Source organism: Tubulanus polymorphus, chromosome 1 (genome assembly GCF_964204645.1).
Source record: "Tubulanus polymorphus chromosome 1, tnTubPoly1.2, whole genome shotgun sequence".
NCBI classification, from domain to species: Eukaryota; Metazoa; Nemertea; class Palaeonemertea; order Tubulaniformes; family Tubulanidae; genus Tubulanus; species Tubulanus polymorphus.
Genome location: NC_134025.1, coordinates 26,353,805 through 26,368,335, shown reverse-complemented (window position 1 = coordinate 26,368,335; position 14,531 = coordinate 26,353,805). Strand labels below are relative to the sequence as shown.

General features: G+C 36.8%; 2 protein-coding genes across 4 annotated transcripts in view; one reads left to right on the top strand and one right to left on the bottom strand.

Moving 5' to 3' along the window:
- Positions 1-275: 275 nt before the first annotated feature.
- On the top strand, positions 276-2,085 carry LOC141911856 (ribokinase-like). Its single transcript, XM_074802931.1, has 8 exons — positions 276-416; positions 546-678; positions 801-864; positions 937-999; positions 1,075-1,239; positions 1,359-1,450; positions 1,562-1,750; positions 1,842-2,085. Exons 1-8 carry the CDS (start codon positions 373-375, stop codon positions 2,022-2,024), a joined length of 933 nt encoding a protein of 310 aa, XP_074659032.1. The 5' UTR covers positions 276-372; the 3' UTR covers positions 2,025-2,085.
- A 743-nt stretch (positions 2,086-2,828) lies between these two features.
- The window catches only part of LOC141904632 (protein transport protein Sec61 subunit beta-like), a 110,784-nt gene continuing 99,081 nt past the window's right edge, over positions 2,829-14,531 (bottom strand). For 2 of the 3 annotated variants that reach the window (XM_074793274.1, XM_074793267.1), the window contains exons 2-4: positions 3,801-3,899; positions 3,507-3,617; positions 2,829-3,183 (exon numbers count right to left, since the gene is read on the bottom strand). In XM_074793274.1, coding sequence (XP_074649375.1) covers positions 3,096-3,183; positions 3,507-3,617; positions 3,801-3,899 — 298 coding nt within the window. In that variant the 3' untranslated portion in view covers positions 2,829-3,095. Of the gene's footprint in view, positions 3,184-3,506; positions 3,618-3,800; positions 3,900-4,160; positions 4,208-14,531 lie in introns of those variants that run through there. The other variant, XM_074793260.1, reaches the window with a different exon arrangement.

Sequence of the window (14,531 nt, the reverse complement as noted above, 5' to 3'; positions counted from 1 at the left end):
AGAGTTCAAAAACCAATTCTCCACGCTCCAAAAAATACTACCCGCTCCAAAAAATACGCCAACGCGAGTGTGCTGGAGTATATCAATGAATGAAATTCTATTGCGATTCATCAAATATCGATATTTTTATTTCTTGGAATTTACGATTTGCGTTAACTAACGAATGAAAATAATAGATAATTCCGCATATATTTTACCCTGTACGCTATGTGAAAAATCGGGTTTCGAACCCAACTTACAACCACAGATAAAGCTATCAGAGCTTGGAATGAACGGCTACTTCACTGTTTACTTCCGGGTTTGCTCGCTCCGCTCCACTGATTCCACAAATTCACAGTTTTTCGTTTTTGTTTCACAGATATATCTTTGTAAATGGATGTGATTGTTGTTGGAAGCTGTATCGTAGATTTAGTGAGGTATATCGCTCGAAGAGAATTGTCAACCCGTAACTTTCCTATATTCTTACTCTATCTGTATGCTATGCAGGTGGCAGCACCTTCCGTTCTTGTACAAGTTTATCGGGTGCCATGAAATTTTTTATTTAGCTATGCTCCCAGATTACCCAAAGCTGGCGAAACTCTTATTGGTACAAAGTTTTCTGTTGGTTTTGGAGGAAAAGGTGCGAACCAGTGTGTGGCAGCTGCCAAATTAGGTGCCAAAGTAGCTATGCTATCCAAGGTAATCTGTTTCTGTTACTCGTCTTAAAATAGTGTAACAGAATTCAATTTCGTACAAAAATTTGTTAAGTAATTTTGGACTGGACATCTCTAATAAGCTTATTGATATAAATCATTTTGCAGGTTGGCGACGATCAATATGGAAAAGATTACATAGAAAACCTACGACAATTAAATATTGACACAAGTTAGTTCATCCATATTTACATATTCCATATGATATTGATAGAATATTATTGATTATGTATATCAATTTCAGATGATGTAAGCACCGCAGAAAATACATCAACTGGTGTAGCTCAAATAACAGTCTGCGATGATGGTAGGTTCTAATTACGGAGACTGATTAATGTCTGATATCTTCTGATTAGAAATTAAACTGATTTATCATTTTTAGGTACAAATGCAATAGTCGTTGTTTTGGCCGCTTGCAATGAAATCACAATAGCTGATGTAGAGAAAGCTGAAGATGTGATCAAATCAAGTCGAGTTCTAGTCTGCCAATTAGAGGTTCCTATAGATGTGACATGCAAAGCGCTTCAGCTCGCTAAGAAGCATGGAGGTATGAGACAATATTAGTTTCCTTGAATGTTAGTTAGTAACTAACCCATGATATCAGAAATGGTCCATCCTGTTGACTATCTGTAACAAGTCACAGCAGCTTTGTGGTTCTTTTTGTAGTCAAAAGTATTTTCAACCCGGCACCAGCTGTAAAGAATCTACCTCCAGCACTTTATAAAATCTGTGATATTTTCTGTGCGAACGAAACCGAGGTTTGTGGATGTTCAAACGTTCAATTCCAAATATCTCAACGAATTATATTTTGATAACGCCGTATAATAAAAATACATGTATAATTACTTGAATTGTATTTTGTATTGAAGGCCGAGATCCTGACTGGCATCAAACTGAACAATCTCGATGACGCGAAGGCAGCCGTTTTAAACCTCCTAGAACTCGGTTGTCAATTACCGATGATAACATTAGGCGCTGAAGGCGTTGTATTTGCTACTCAAGATGATAGAACTGTTAAACACGTACCATCGCGCCAAGTGGAAGCTTTTGATACAACAGTAGGTTTTGGGATCCTCTGCTTTCTAAATCAATCTTGACAAACGATATAAATCAAGGCATATTTATACATATTTCTGTATTATTTTCCAGGGTGCTGGAGACTCATTCATTGGAAGCCTGGCATTCTATATATCGACATTCCCAAAACTGAGCTTCGAGGAGGTTATACGACGGGCCAATTACGTGGCATCAGTAAGTGTCCAAGCAGCAGGAACTCAAACTTCATTCCCGGAACGCAAAAATTTACCGGACTCCATTTTCACAGAAAATTAGAATTGATACCTTAATTAAATCAATGTAAACTTTCTACTAAATTTGGTGCTAAAATTTGCCTGCAGTATTATTTTTAATAAATAAAATGTTGATTATCGTAAGATGTTATTCAGTGCATTTCTTGGTCTTTAGGGAGGGACAGCATGTTAGCAATACCAGTCTTCAATGGGTTGTGTAAAAATACAGGCACTTAAATAAATGTCAGCGTAATAAAATCCAGAGTGATTGAACTTTCCAATTAGATTTCAAGCAATGTCCCCTCGTAGAAGCCTGGAGAATGACTCGTCCTTTCTTAAAATGCCCGTCTCTAAGTGGATCCTTACTATGCCTAACGATGAATATTTATTCAGAAATTTGTTAAACCTGTACTGAGTGGCTGGTTCCATGGCTCAAATGACTCGGTGAAGAAAATTTGCTGTGATCGAATCTTAACAGGGTATGAACTGGGTCGCAGTCGAACATCCCGCACAACAGTCGAGTCAGTAGATATGACTGGAGAGACAGTACAAACACATATACTGCCAACTTCAGAAATCTACTGACATTTTGGGGATTTGAATCCAGGTGATATTGGACTCAGGGCATTGTTTTCTCGACCATGGGAAACTACTACTCTGTGTACATTCAAAGTTTCACGACCATACGAATAGATTTCGCACTAAGTGGTTAGGAAAAACGACAGTTTCCATCTTATAGCTGAGCCAGAAGAGTAAGTAGATCTCCAACCAAATGCAAACCTCTATCAATATACTTCTGACGATACAATCCTATCACAGAATAAATGAGTGTAACAACAAATACACAAAGCCTGAGTAAAATAATACATATATTAAAGTTGTTTATATTAAATGATATTGTAAATTCCAGACATCAAACAATATTTTGGATTTTATCAAGGAATCAATTGCTGTGGACGCTCCGATAGGAATCTCCAAAAAATTATAACCACATACTACTACAAGTATGATTTTACTGCTTCTAGATTGCAACCACGTTATTCATTCCACAGATAGTGAGTGCTTGTGACCACTATCAATATTATTGTCAAAATGCAAATACAAGTCCATTAGTTTAGCTTCGTGTGTATTTTCCCCAGATGTGCAACATGAACACTGATGCAATGAACAGCAGACTCATCACTAACACGGGAACTGGACCCCTGTAAAAACAATATCTTAATTTAGATTATGCAAGAATTACTGGGCCAAAACTTGTCTGATTTAGATAATACAGTTAAACCTCATTACGATGAACTTCAGGGGAGCAGGAATTATATTCAATATAACCGATAGTTTGTAATATCCAGAATGTACAAAATCTTAGGTTTGTAATAACTGATAGGCTAAATAAATCGCAACATCTGAGGTTCTAAGAACTAAACATAATATCATAACATAAACAGAATATCATTATGGAGCCGAAATTGTGTATTTAGTTGTGTAGATAAGACTATCAGATGATGATATTCGATGGTTTACTTACACTTTAATTCCTGGTGAATCTTCAGTATAGAATCTCCACATACCAGCTCCACCTCCTCCACCACCACCTGCGGGACGGCGAGTAGCTCCGCTGGAAGACGACGCTGTTTTTCTGCAATGAGTAAAAAATATGGTTGTAACATCTCAATTCACTATCAACAACAGCAGACAAATCACTATATCACAATTCTAACTAATGTATTGAAACGAATTGGTTAGATTAATGAATAGGGGACTATTGGTTAGGTTAAGGGTTCAACGAATTCTTGAAGAACGAGAAGAATTTGTAACTGACCTTTGTCTAACGGTTCCACCTCCTGATCGTGGGGATACTGATTTAGAGGATGGGGATCGTCCCCCTGCACCGACACTAGTTGAACTTGCTGGAGTTGGCTAATAAAACACGAGAATAAATATCATGCAGATGTACATAATACCGAGTCCATACACGTCAAATCCAATACGGCAGGTAAAAACAATAGGCGATTAAAATAGTATTTTAAGCACTAAATTCAATGTCTTAATCGAATTTCTCTCAATCACGAAATAGGTAGATGTAAAATCTTATTTATAGTTATAAAGATTATTTATCTTGATTGACGGAAAAGGAAACATTTGATCATTAGATATGGAAAATAAGGACACGTCGACTTACCATTTTGTACACAAATCAACAGAGAACTTAACGGAAGTGAAATGGCCACGTCTCATACACCGTACTAGAGCGCCACATTTTGCGGCAAATCTGAGAATTAAATTCAGTGTTGAGACTGGTTCCCGCTAACCAATCAAATATAAATTTATTTCTATTCGTACTAACTGAAAAACTATCAGGGCAGTGGAACGGTCGCTCCGGCTATAACTGATAATTTTCCATTCGGCCTTTGCTTACCCTATTTAGAAATAATCTGGCAGAGACCCAACGATAGGGCAAATTTGCTGGACACAGAAGGTGGTGGTTTCGGGCTTTAAATCACGATGCAGCGTACGCAGAGAACCGCAATCCTGCGAGCTGGGGCCTAGGCAAAATAGCACAAGAATAGATTCCACTGGCAAAAACATTGACTTCCTTTGAATCCTCATTGGAATTGAGTGTACCGGTATATACTGAATCAAGATAAAATAATGAAGAAATCCCACACTTCGAATTTGAAATTAAATACGATCAAATTTTATTATGAAACCAACGTTCAGCTGTTGACTAACAGTCATCATCATTCCTCCTGATGATGGCTGTTAGTCAACAGCCGAAACACAGTTGTGGTTTCATAATAATAAATTTGATCGTATAATTTTAAATTCGAAGTGATATCTTCATTTATCTACAGTATACACGGATTATAGTGTTTATTCGACAACTAAAACTCTAATTAAATGATAGAAATTCTATTCAAACACATCGATACGAATTACTTCAAACATATTTCGATATCTAAAACAACAGACAAGTAAGAACAATATAGAAATATCAAATAGAAGAAACTGTGACAACTATCAACATTGTGTGGTGTTTTAGAACTGGACCTGCGCGAGTCAATATCAGACGCTTGTTTCGGGTTCAACATTCATCAGTCCTTCGATTAGTTCATCATCTAATGGATGATGTTGATTTAAGCCATTAATATTAAATTGTTTGTCATCGTCTGAGGACCCCTTTACGCAACCCATCCCGCAACATTTACCCCATTCGCCTATCACGTTTCTATCGATTGGTGAATCGTTACTGTACACGATATCCGATGCCAGTTGAAAATTGTAAGCCAAGTTGAACGTATTCGAGAGAATCGGGACTATGAAAGAGATTAAAATCACCCCGATAATGGACGCTAAACCACCAACGCAGTAGCCGATAACACTGCTCGGAATTTTGTCTCCATACCCTAGCGTCGTCATGGTTACTATGGCCCACCAGAATCCCTGGGGTATGTTCCTGATTTGAGAAGGGTTTTCGCCTTCAACAGTTATTGTTCGGGGCATTTCTATGAAATATATAAGATTTCCTAAAACTAACACTGCTATGATAACGAAAACACTCAGCATAAAAATGACGTTAACGGTATTGTGTAACGTGTAAGTGAGCAGGTGAAACGGGCCATAATGACGTAGAAGATGAAATGCGCGAAAAACGCGTAACATCCTTAAAATTGAAACGGCGTGCACGAATTCTATCATTCGTTGGCTTTTACAAAATATTTTTACCCCTAAGATGTGTAGCATGATATGCACGTATGACGGCACCAGTGCCAGAATTTCTATAATTGTCAATACATTCAATAGAAAACGTCGTTTGTTCGGAGCCGCAATAAATCGAACGAACAACTCGATAGAAAAGAATATCGCGCAGCCAGTATCGATGTATCTTAATATCGAGTCTTCGGCGAGATTCGTGCTATGTCCCTCGTCACCAGAAACCAGCGTCTTCTCTGGACAGATCGCTGTTATATTCGTTGTTTTAAATTGAAATTGTTCCATGCTCGCTAAACACAGTGTCACTATCGAAAGCAGCACCGCCATCGAAGATATCACGGCCAATATCTGAATGAAAAAATGAAACAGCAATGCAGTTGAATCTCGGGAGATTTTGAGCGAAAAATAAGCAATATAACCTTAACCGTAGCGTTGAGGTACAAACGCTGATATCGAAGGTTTTATTCACAGATCAACACACACGTTATAATAGCATTTTTCTGGCCTTAAGATTTTCAGAGTCAATGAATGAAGACTAAGGGTACAATTAAGCTACCGGTAACATCGAAGTTTTGACATGAGACCGTTAGAGATCGTTAAAACAAATGAAATATAAAGAACTCCTTTTACACAACCGTTAATGCCCTTTTTCGCTTAATCGCGTTATATCAAATGTAGCTAAGTGAAAATTGATTGAATTAACATCGAAAGCAATCTCGTACGTTCGCGTTTTTTCGATTACGAGACGTCGCCATAAATCTAGTTCCAATGCAAAAAAACCAACTCTGCTTATTTTCTTATAGCATAAAAAGGAAAACGGTTGATCATTAGCGAGACGACTGTAGATGGAGCAGAAAGCCATCAGCATAGGCAATGTACCATGTATAACGATATGACATAGTAGCATCTTTTCGGTAGTTTTATCAGAACCCGATTCCAAGTTCTGAGTTAATGACTCAGTAAAAAATAGTTTAAATGTTCGAAAATAGATGATTTCTCACAAACCTAGGAACTGGGTTTAGGTGGATCGTGCTATATTATATACGTACTAAGGCTCCTACTGATGACGTCGGATTTTCAAATAGATATGTCGTTTTGTACTGAAAGCGTTTCCACGAAGATTTTGCAGATTTCGATTTTCTAAGTAAATCATCGGTCACCGTTTTTGACGTATCGACCAGAATGCGAGAACTAGTCACGTATGCGCTGAAGTTAGTCACGCAGCACGCCTGCATCTTCCCAAACGGTATACCCCAAAATTCTAACTCTCGTTTCACTACAGAACCGCACACTGTCATTGGATAATGTAGTTCTCCTGAAAAAAAAGATTGATTACATTCAAAACTGTATTTCAAATTCGATCTGAATCAGCCAAACCCTGAGTTGAATACAGGATAATTCTAACAAGCATACTGGGAATATTCTGCATCTGCCTTATCTGAACAAATGGGAATGTTCGTTCGTATAAATTGCACCACCAGATTACATTTTCCTGGGAATCAGAGAGGAGATTTTATCAAATAATCAATATAAAATCCTTCGACTAACACCAGTCACTATATATACATAGAAAGATGTTTTAACACAGTGGATCAGGTCACCAGTAGTTATTTAAGATTCCAAACCAATAGTTATTTAGGGGATTTGCTGAGATAAGGTTTCCCATATTTATGGACCCTAACGAGTAGACCTGCGAATATCGGCTTGATGTACAAGGGAGGCAGTTGCCAATTGCAATCTGTGTGAATGGGTTTATTGCGTGATGCAACCATTGTCCGGCGTTTGGACCTTCTCAAACATACGTATCTAATTAATCGTTATCTTCGTCCTGGGGCTGACGTAAATAACTTCCCCAAATCATGCATAGCGAATTGGAATTCTTTGCAACGTTTTATTTCGGGCAGTTACTATAATGAATCTTCTACGAAAACTTCCAACCACACTGACGAACGGCTGAAAAAATTTTGCCTTCGAATTTCATCCAAGGATGCACTACATACAATATGTCTACAACGCCAGTATCAGTCATGGTTTACCATGGGAGTCTTTGGGTGTGATTTTATTTGTAACAGATGCGCACTGTCCTGTGTCGAACGTTTTGCGGATGACACCAAACTATTCTTATCCATATCAGATCAAACTTACAAGAGAATGAACTCCATGGATGATTGCTGGCAGTAACATCTTCATCCGGACATAATTTATGTAATATTCACTTGAAAACGATACTCCTATGTCTAGAGTGATGGTTGCTTCTAAAATAACGTTAACTTGGGGACGCAAAAATATCAATAAATTAGATAAACAAAGATGCAGAGCGAACAAAAGACGACACTACTTCGCCAACAGAATAATTAACAACTGGAATGGATGACCTTGTGAAGTGGTAGAGGCAGCTAGCAAAAACAGCTTCAAAAACCGACTCGACTCAGTCAGTGCGGTCCAATCGAAAATCAACTTCAACTACAGAACATAAAATCGATGTCCAGAAATGTCCAAGTGCACCCCTGAATATCATCCGATCGAGAAGAAACGAAGATGAAAAGGCCACGAACACTACAACATCGAAAGTATATAATACTACTAACATATACTATCAGCGTTCGTTAGCTGTACATGTATGTGTGTCGGCTTTAGTGTCTGGATGGATGCTTTTGAACTTTTTCTCTCTGATCACGAGTTACTTTCATCTCGTCGACGGGTCGCGTGTCATCATGACTTAATTTTCAGTTGATACGTTATTAGGCGCGATTAATTTTTCATGCCCCCCCTCCCTAGTGATATTACTGCAACAGTATAATCGTCTTCTTTTTCATTTATTCATCCCTTGAAGACAGTGGGGATGGTAATGTGAAATGATTACCCGTGAAGTGTGGTTCTGTCTTTATCCAAATTTAATGGATTCTCTCTAAGAATCATAGAATGTATATATACGAGGAATACGGAACCTGGACGACCTCATAGCTGTACAATTTATTGTGTAATTAAACGACTTAATATTGCAAAAGAACTGCAAAATGTTCTAAATGGGTTTTGCCTGTAACGTAATTTACTGCAGGTGAAATAATGCTTGTTCAACATCGATAACAAAAAGGGATAATGTGAATATTCGCTAATAACATAACGATCAAAGAGAAAGTAAAATGCAATTTAATACGAAGAATGGAATGACTAAATTTTGGCCATAAATTAACGTAGATGGCTGATGATGTCAAGCTCAGAATATATTCATAAGCATAAAATCAATGAGCTGTCAATGAATTATGAACGTGTAAACGAGAATTTACATGAAGACATGCACCTTCTGAAGAGATACTGTAGCTGAAAATCGAATATGTGTAAGTTTCCGAATAAGCTAGTCAAATTACGTACGAAATATCTGGAATATTTCTACACTTTCCTCGAATTAAATTCGTTAATTGTCCAAATTAATCGATGTGCCGCTGCCATAAACATACTTCCCTCCTCATTCTACCAAATAATTTGATTACTAAGGGAAAATCTAATGGGTGAATGCGCTCGCTTATATGGTTTACATGCATCCAACGTTCGATCGGTCGTTGTAAAGTTTCCGTGTGAAAAGAAAGGAAACTCAGTCCGTAAACAATAATTAGTGTCATCTAAATATTAATCGTTTGAAATGAAAGAAATCCCTTGAAATATATAAACTGCATTCTGAATTATTTATCGCATTATCCGATGGGACCTGACTTAAACTGAGTTAAGATTACGCATTTAATGTTCATAACATTAATGTCTTCTAGAGGCTCTTCTAAATATGATATCATACAAAGACCATGTACTACAGCATGTACGTACCTGTCCGGTAGAAATCAAGCACCGTAAGAAAAACGAGAGGATGTCTATCGTAAAATATCGGTTTGTCGCTATCGAGCTTTTTATACTTGGACGCCATTTTACCCAATCTGGACTGGGGAAAACGAAGTAGCGTATTTAGCCCAACATCATGGCGTACTCCACCGATGTTTAAACTAACGATCTCTTGCATATTGTCGATGTCATCATCGTCGTTATCGTCGAAAGGTGTTTCTGTTACTACACTCTGCCTGCCGTATTCATCGTTTCTTTCCATGTCGTCAAGGATTTGCTCCAAATCAGCCTGCAAAGATATATCACCACACAGTGAACGAGCTATTTGAAACGTAAGTGAACATATCCACATTCATTCACTTGAAAACCCGCAGTTGATGAAAACCAATGAATCCCAGATGCATGCTGAACAAGCATACTGCATAAAGTTAATTCTAATTGAGTAAACAAAATATGGTGTACTTTATGAGAGTTGCAGTCGTTGCAACATCCGTTAGCAGATTCTTAGCTCGCAGTTTGAAATGGAACGAACGTGTCAATGTCAAAATTACTATTCAATAATATGATTGATGCCGCTCTGTCGACAAAATAAGTCCCATAATACGAATAATAATATCCATTGGTTATACCCCCGGGCATGCGGAAGCATCGCTTGTTAGGTTTGTAATTCGTATATGTTTCGAATTCCAACTAGAAATGTTCAATCCAAGTGATTGAGGCAGAATGACTTTTTCATCAACGCAGCATGACATGGCGGAACATTTTCATCCATCTGAATTATCTATTTGTAAATTTGATTCACGACACGCGACCTGTGCAACGCTGTAATGCGATTGAGGGAAGACGAAAAAACCAATTTAGTTTATGGCCCGAATCATCGGCTACCACTATCGGATAATTCACTTGCTTAAAGCGGTGCCGCAGATTAAAAAAAACACTGAAAAGAATGTATTCGCCGGACAAATCAATGAAATGTGATAGAATATATTTTATAGGTATCCCACGGACTGCTTCGTTGAATATTGAGCAGATAATAGGTATTTCAATCCCTCAGAGATCAAGAAACATGCACAAAATTCTATTTTTGCTGTCAGACCTACATACGATAAATCTGACTTAGTATATCTAGGTCTGGTGACCACTTACGAAGCTAGTCCTATTTCCTTATAATTGTATTAGGGACCTATAATATTTATAAACCCATTATCCACGCTACGCATATCTGTAACGCGTATTCCATGGATCGTCATAAATTCCGTATTCCCATCGCAATTTGAAAAGATCTAGGATTAGCAGATTTTGTGGCTCGTTATTTCACTGATGTTCTAATATAACATAAAGGATCATTCATCAATACGTACCAATTAATCACTCTCTGGAGTAGGAAGTTATGTGATCAGCTTTTGCTTGATTACGTTTAATTAACTGATTACTTACCCCGACGTCTGGCTGTAAATAACAACTAAAAGTGTGCATCGGTCACACCATGACTCCTCGTGAAAGAGAAAACTCAGCGCTCAGCTCTCTGAGTCTATTGATTGCTAATGAATGCATCTTTTTGTGGATATATTTTTACAAGTATAGTTCACAATGGAAACAACACTGCTCGATATCCGCTAGGTAAAAAATAAGAACAAATCAAACTCTTGAGTACAAAAGTATCTAGTTTCTATTTTGGACATAACAACAGACTGATGTAACCCGTAAAATGTGATTTACTCATGCGCATCACATCGAGTTTCAAATTTCGTATTCCATTAACAAATGAACGCAGTTAGTTACGCTAAATGGTGCTCATATGGCTTATCAAACTAAAACTATACAGCGACGGATTGCCATCATATTCATATGTATATGCTAGTATGCACAACATTCCTGGGGACATATCAATTTGATCAATCCGTTTGTGATGATTTCACAATTCCAGAAAAACAGCGTTTATTTTCTGTAAACACAATATGCCACGGAAAATACTTTGAACATAGCTAAGTGTGTCAAAATTTGACACAATTTGATTATCTATTCTTTGAGTCGGTACCATTTTTTAATGATATCAGAAATATGGCAGCCTAAAGAGAACATGCATTTTGTCCCCTACATTTGACGATGACCCACAACCTGAGATATGTTTCAGTAATAAAAAAAGATAGTCACCGGAAAAAGGCTACAACACAAAGAAAGGAAATATGTATGAAAAATAAGAGAAACTCACTTGATTGACATTTGAATGCCTGTAATGGCCGGAATGTGACATTCCTACGGTAACACTCATCTCGATGCTGAGGCAGCAATGCTTCAAGTGTTAGACTGCGTAACGTTTACCCATACATTATATAATTATAGTTGACGATATTTCGAATACCTACACTTGACACCGTGTAGAAAGCAGATTCTACCACCAAATGCACCGTAACATAGGATTTTTGAGGATTTACGACTTTTCGTGCGTCTCTTTCGTGCGTCTCGATATTTATGAGAATGAACGCCTCCAAACCTGTCATTAAATCGAGCTGCGAAAAGTCGTGCGTTTTTCTCCATGGTTTCCCAGACAACAGATGTTAATGAAAAATCATTTCTAGTAGATGAACGTGGAGCTGATCTGTGCTTAGCGATGGTCACTTCTTAGTTCCAAGGCATGTGGCCAATACCATCGCACATAAATTACTCAGAGTTACTGAATGAAAATGTTTTATAGAAAATATTTGCTAATAGATGGAATCGGTTTTGTATTTCTAACATTTTCAGATAGTTGCCGCCGAGATTCTATATATTTTTCGATTCATATCAAAAGTATTTCCTGTCGTTTTTGGCCGTCGCATAAAATTGACTCAACTAATTCTTTTATTTGATCGAAACCACTGTGCTTAACTTTCATAACTTGTCATAATACTGGTCGCACAATAAGAGTAGAATAATCCTGATAGATTAAAACATTCAAACAATGTTATCCTTAATTTTCCGATAATCTTCTTGGGATGATTGTTTCTGCATATCTCTTCAAAAACGACTGTTTGAATCTTGAATAAAGCTACTCATTTTGGATGTTGATCTCAATACGCCGTCTATGAACGTGTGAAGAGTGGTCGAACTGATGTCAACGACAGTAGGAAATACGTAAATCTAAATTTTGTATCGGGTACCATAATGATGGTAATAAGTTTCGTTTTCCTATGGTGGCTGATAAGGGCCATAGCGTAAAATTCCTGGTATGTAAATGAGGGCGCCAGAACGCCAGAACGCCAAAACGTTTTGTCATTTTGGCGCCCCCACCAAAACGAACTTTCGTTTTGGCGCCCCCGCCAAAACAACGAAAAACGTCCAATTTTCTCTGAAAGTTCGTTTTGGCGCGCCAAAACAACGAATATTCCGATTTGGCGCCCCCGCCAAAACAACAAACGTCGAAATTTCTCTAAAAGTTCGTTTTGGCGCGCCAAAACGGAGAATATTCCGTTTTGGCGCCCCCGCCAAAACGAACCTTAAACCACGTAAAATAATTCTATATATACGTAAAATATTTTCATATATGCAAATTTATGCAAATTACACACAAGATCAACGCGCCAAATTGTAAAATAATTTTACTGTGGTTGAATGCTTGTTTTGGTTTTGGCGGGGGCGCCAAAACGGAAATAACCGCGCCAAAACGAAATTTTCTTTGTTTTGGCGCGCCAAAACGAACTTTTAGAGAAATTTCGACGTTTTTCGTTGTTTTGGCCCCCGCCAAAACGGAATATTCTCCGTTTTGGCGCGCCAAAACGAACTTTCAGAGAAAATTGGACGTTTTTTTTCGTTTTGGCGTTCTGGCGTTCTGGCGCCCTCATTTACATACCAGGAATTTTACGCTATGGCCCTTATCAGCCACCATAAAATCGTCGTGAATATTCGCTACCAAATCATTTCTGTGAGCCAGAACTAAGATGATATATAGAAATGCGATGCGTTATCTATCTTCTCCTTTTCGCTCACAAGAATCATCTTAGAGCTGTTTGGTGTATCCTGTTTTGCGCCGGGCTCAAATTTATCCAACTTGCAACGTTAGAACTAATTCAATCATCTATTTTCATTACCTTGCGGAGTATTGCCGAAGGCGTAATCAATCCACTGTTTCGTGTATTCTGTCAGCGAAAGTATAGGTTGATGGCCATTTGATATATCGAATGGATTACAAATTAATCCTTAGTGACATTCCTTACGTAAACCTTTTGCTTTGAACGAATTGCCGTTTGTTTACATTTGATTCGCGTGAGGGGATCCAAATAACTCGAAACGAATCCGAATTTATTTTTGAAATATGCAACACGACTTCTATTATACCTTACGCTGGGCCGTTCCTAAATACCCTGTCCATCAAATATATATATATATATATATATATATATATATATATATATATATATATATATATATATATATATATATATATATATATAATATATATATATATATATATATATATATATATATATATATATATATATATATATATATATATATATATATATATATATATATATATATATATATATATATATATATATATATATATATATATATATATATATATATATATATATATATATATATATATATATATACATATATATATATATATATATATATATATATATATATTTATATATATATATATATATATATATATATATCGTTTTTTTCTCAAGAGGTATGTACATATACATGTATATATAACGAGAATATTATATTTCATATAAACAATATATCGTAAACAAATAATACAACACGTCAATGTACTAATGAAAATATGGAGAGGAGGATAATACGCAGAAAGAATAAGTATTTAAATCATTTCAATTCTTCGGTATCTTTTCTGAATCAACGTGCAAAGGATTTTCAAACCACGAAAGTACTTTTACGCATTTGGGAATATTCAGCCATGCCAATCATTAATAACAGATTCACTTATTATGATAACCAATGATAGCCAGGAACATTCGTAACTATACAGAAGTCTTTGTACATATTTGCTGCT

What these genes read in the sequence shown, in the direction of transcription:
- LOC141911856 (XM_074802931.1), top strand. Translation starts at nt 373, where the DNA reads ATGGATGTGATTGTTGTTGGAAGCTGTATCGTAGATTTAGTGAG. An exon ending in ACAATTAAATATTGACACAA is followed by an intron (nt 865 to 936) that starts GTTAGTTCATCC and finishes TATCAATTTCAG; the next exon opens with ATGATGTAAGCACCGCAGAA. An exon ending in TCTGTGCGAACGAAACCGAG is followed by an intron (nt 1,451 to 1,561) that starts GTTTGTGGATGT and finishes TTTGTATTGAAG; the next exon opens with GCCGAGATCCTGACTGGCAT.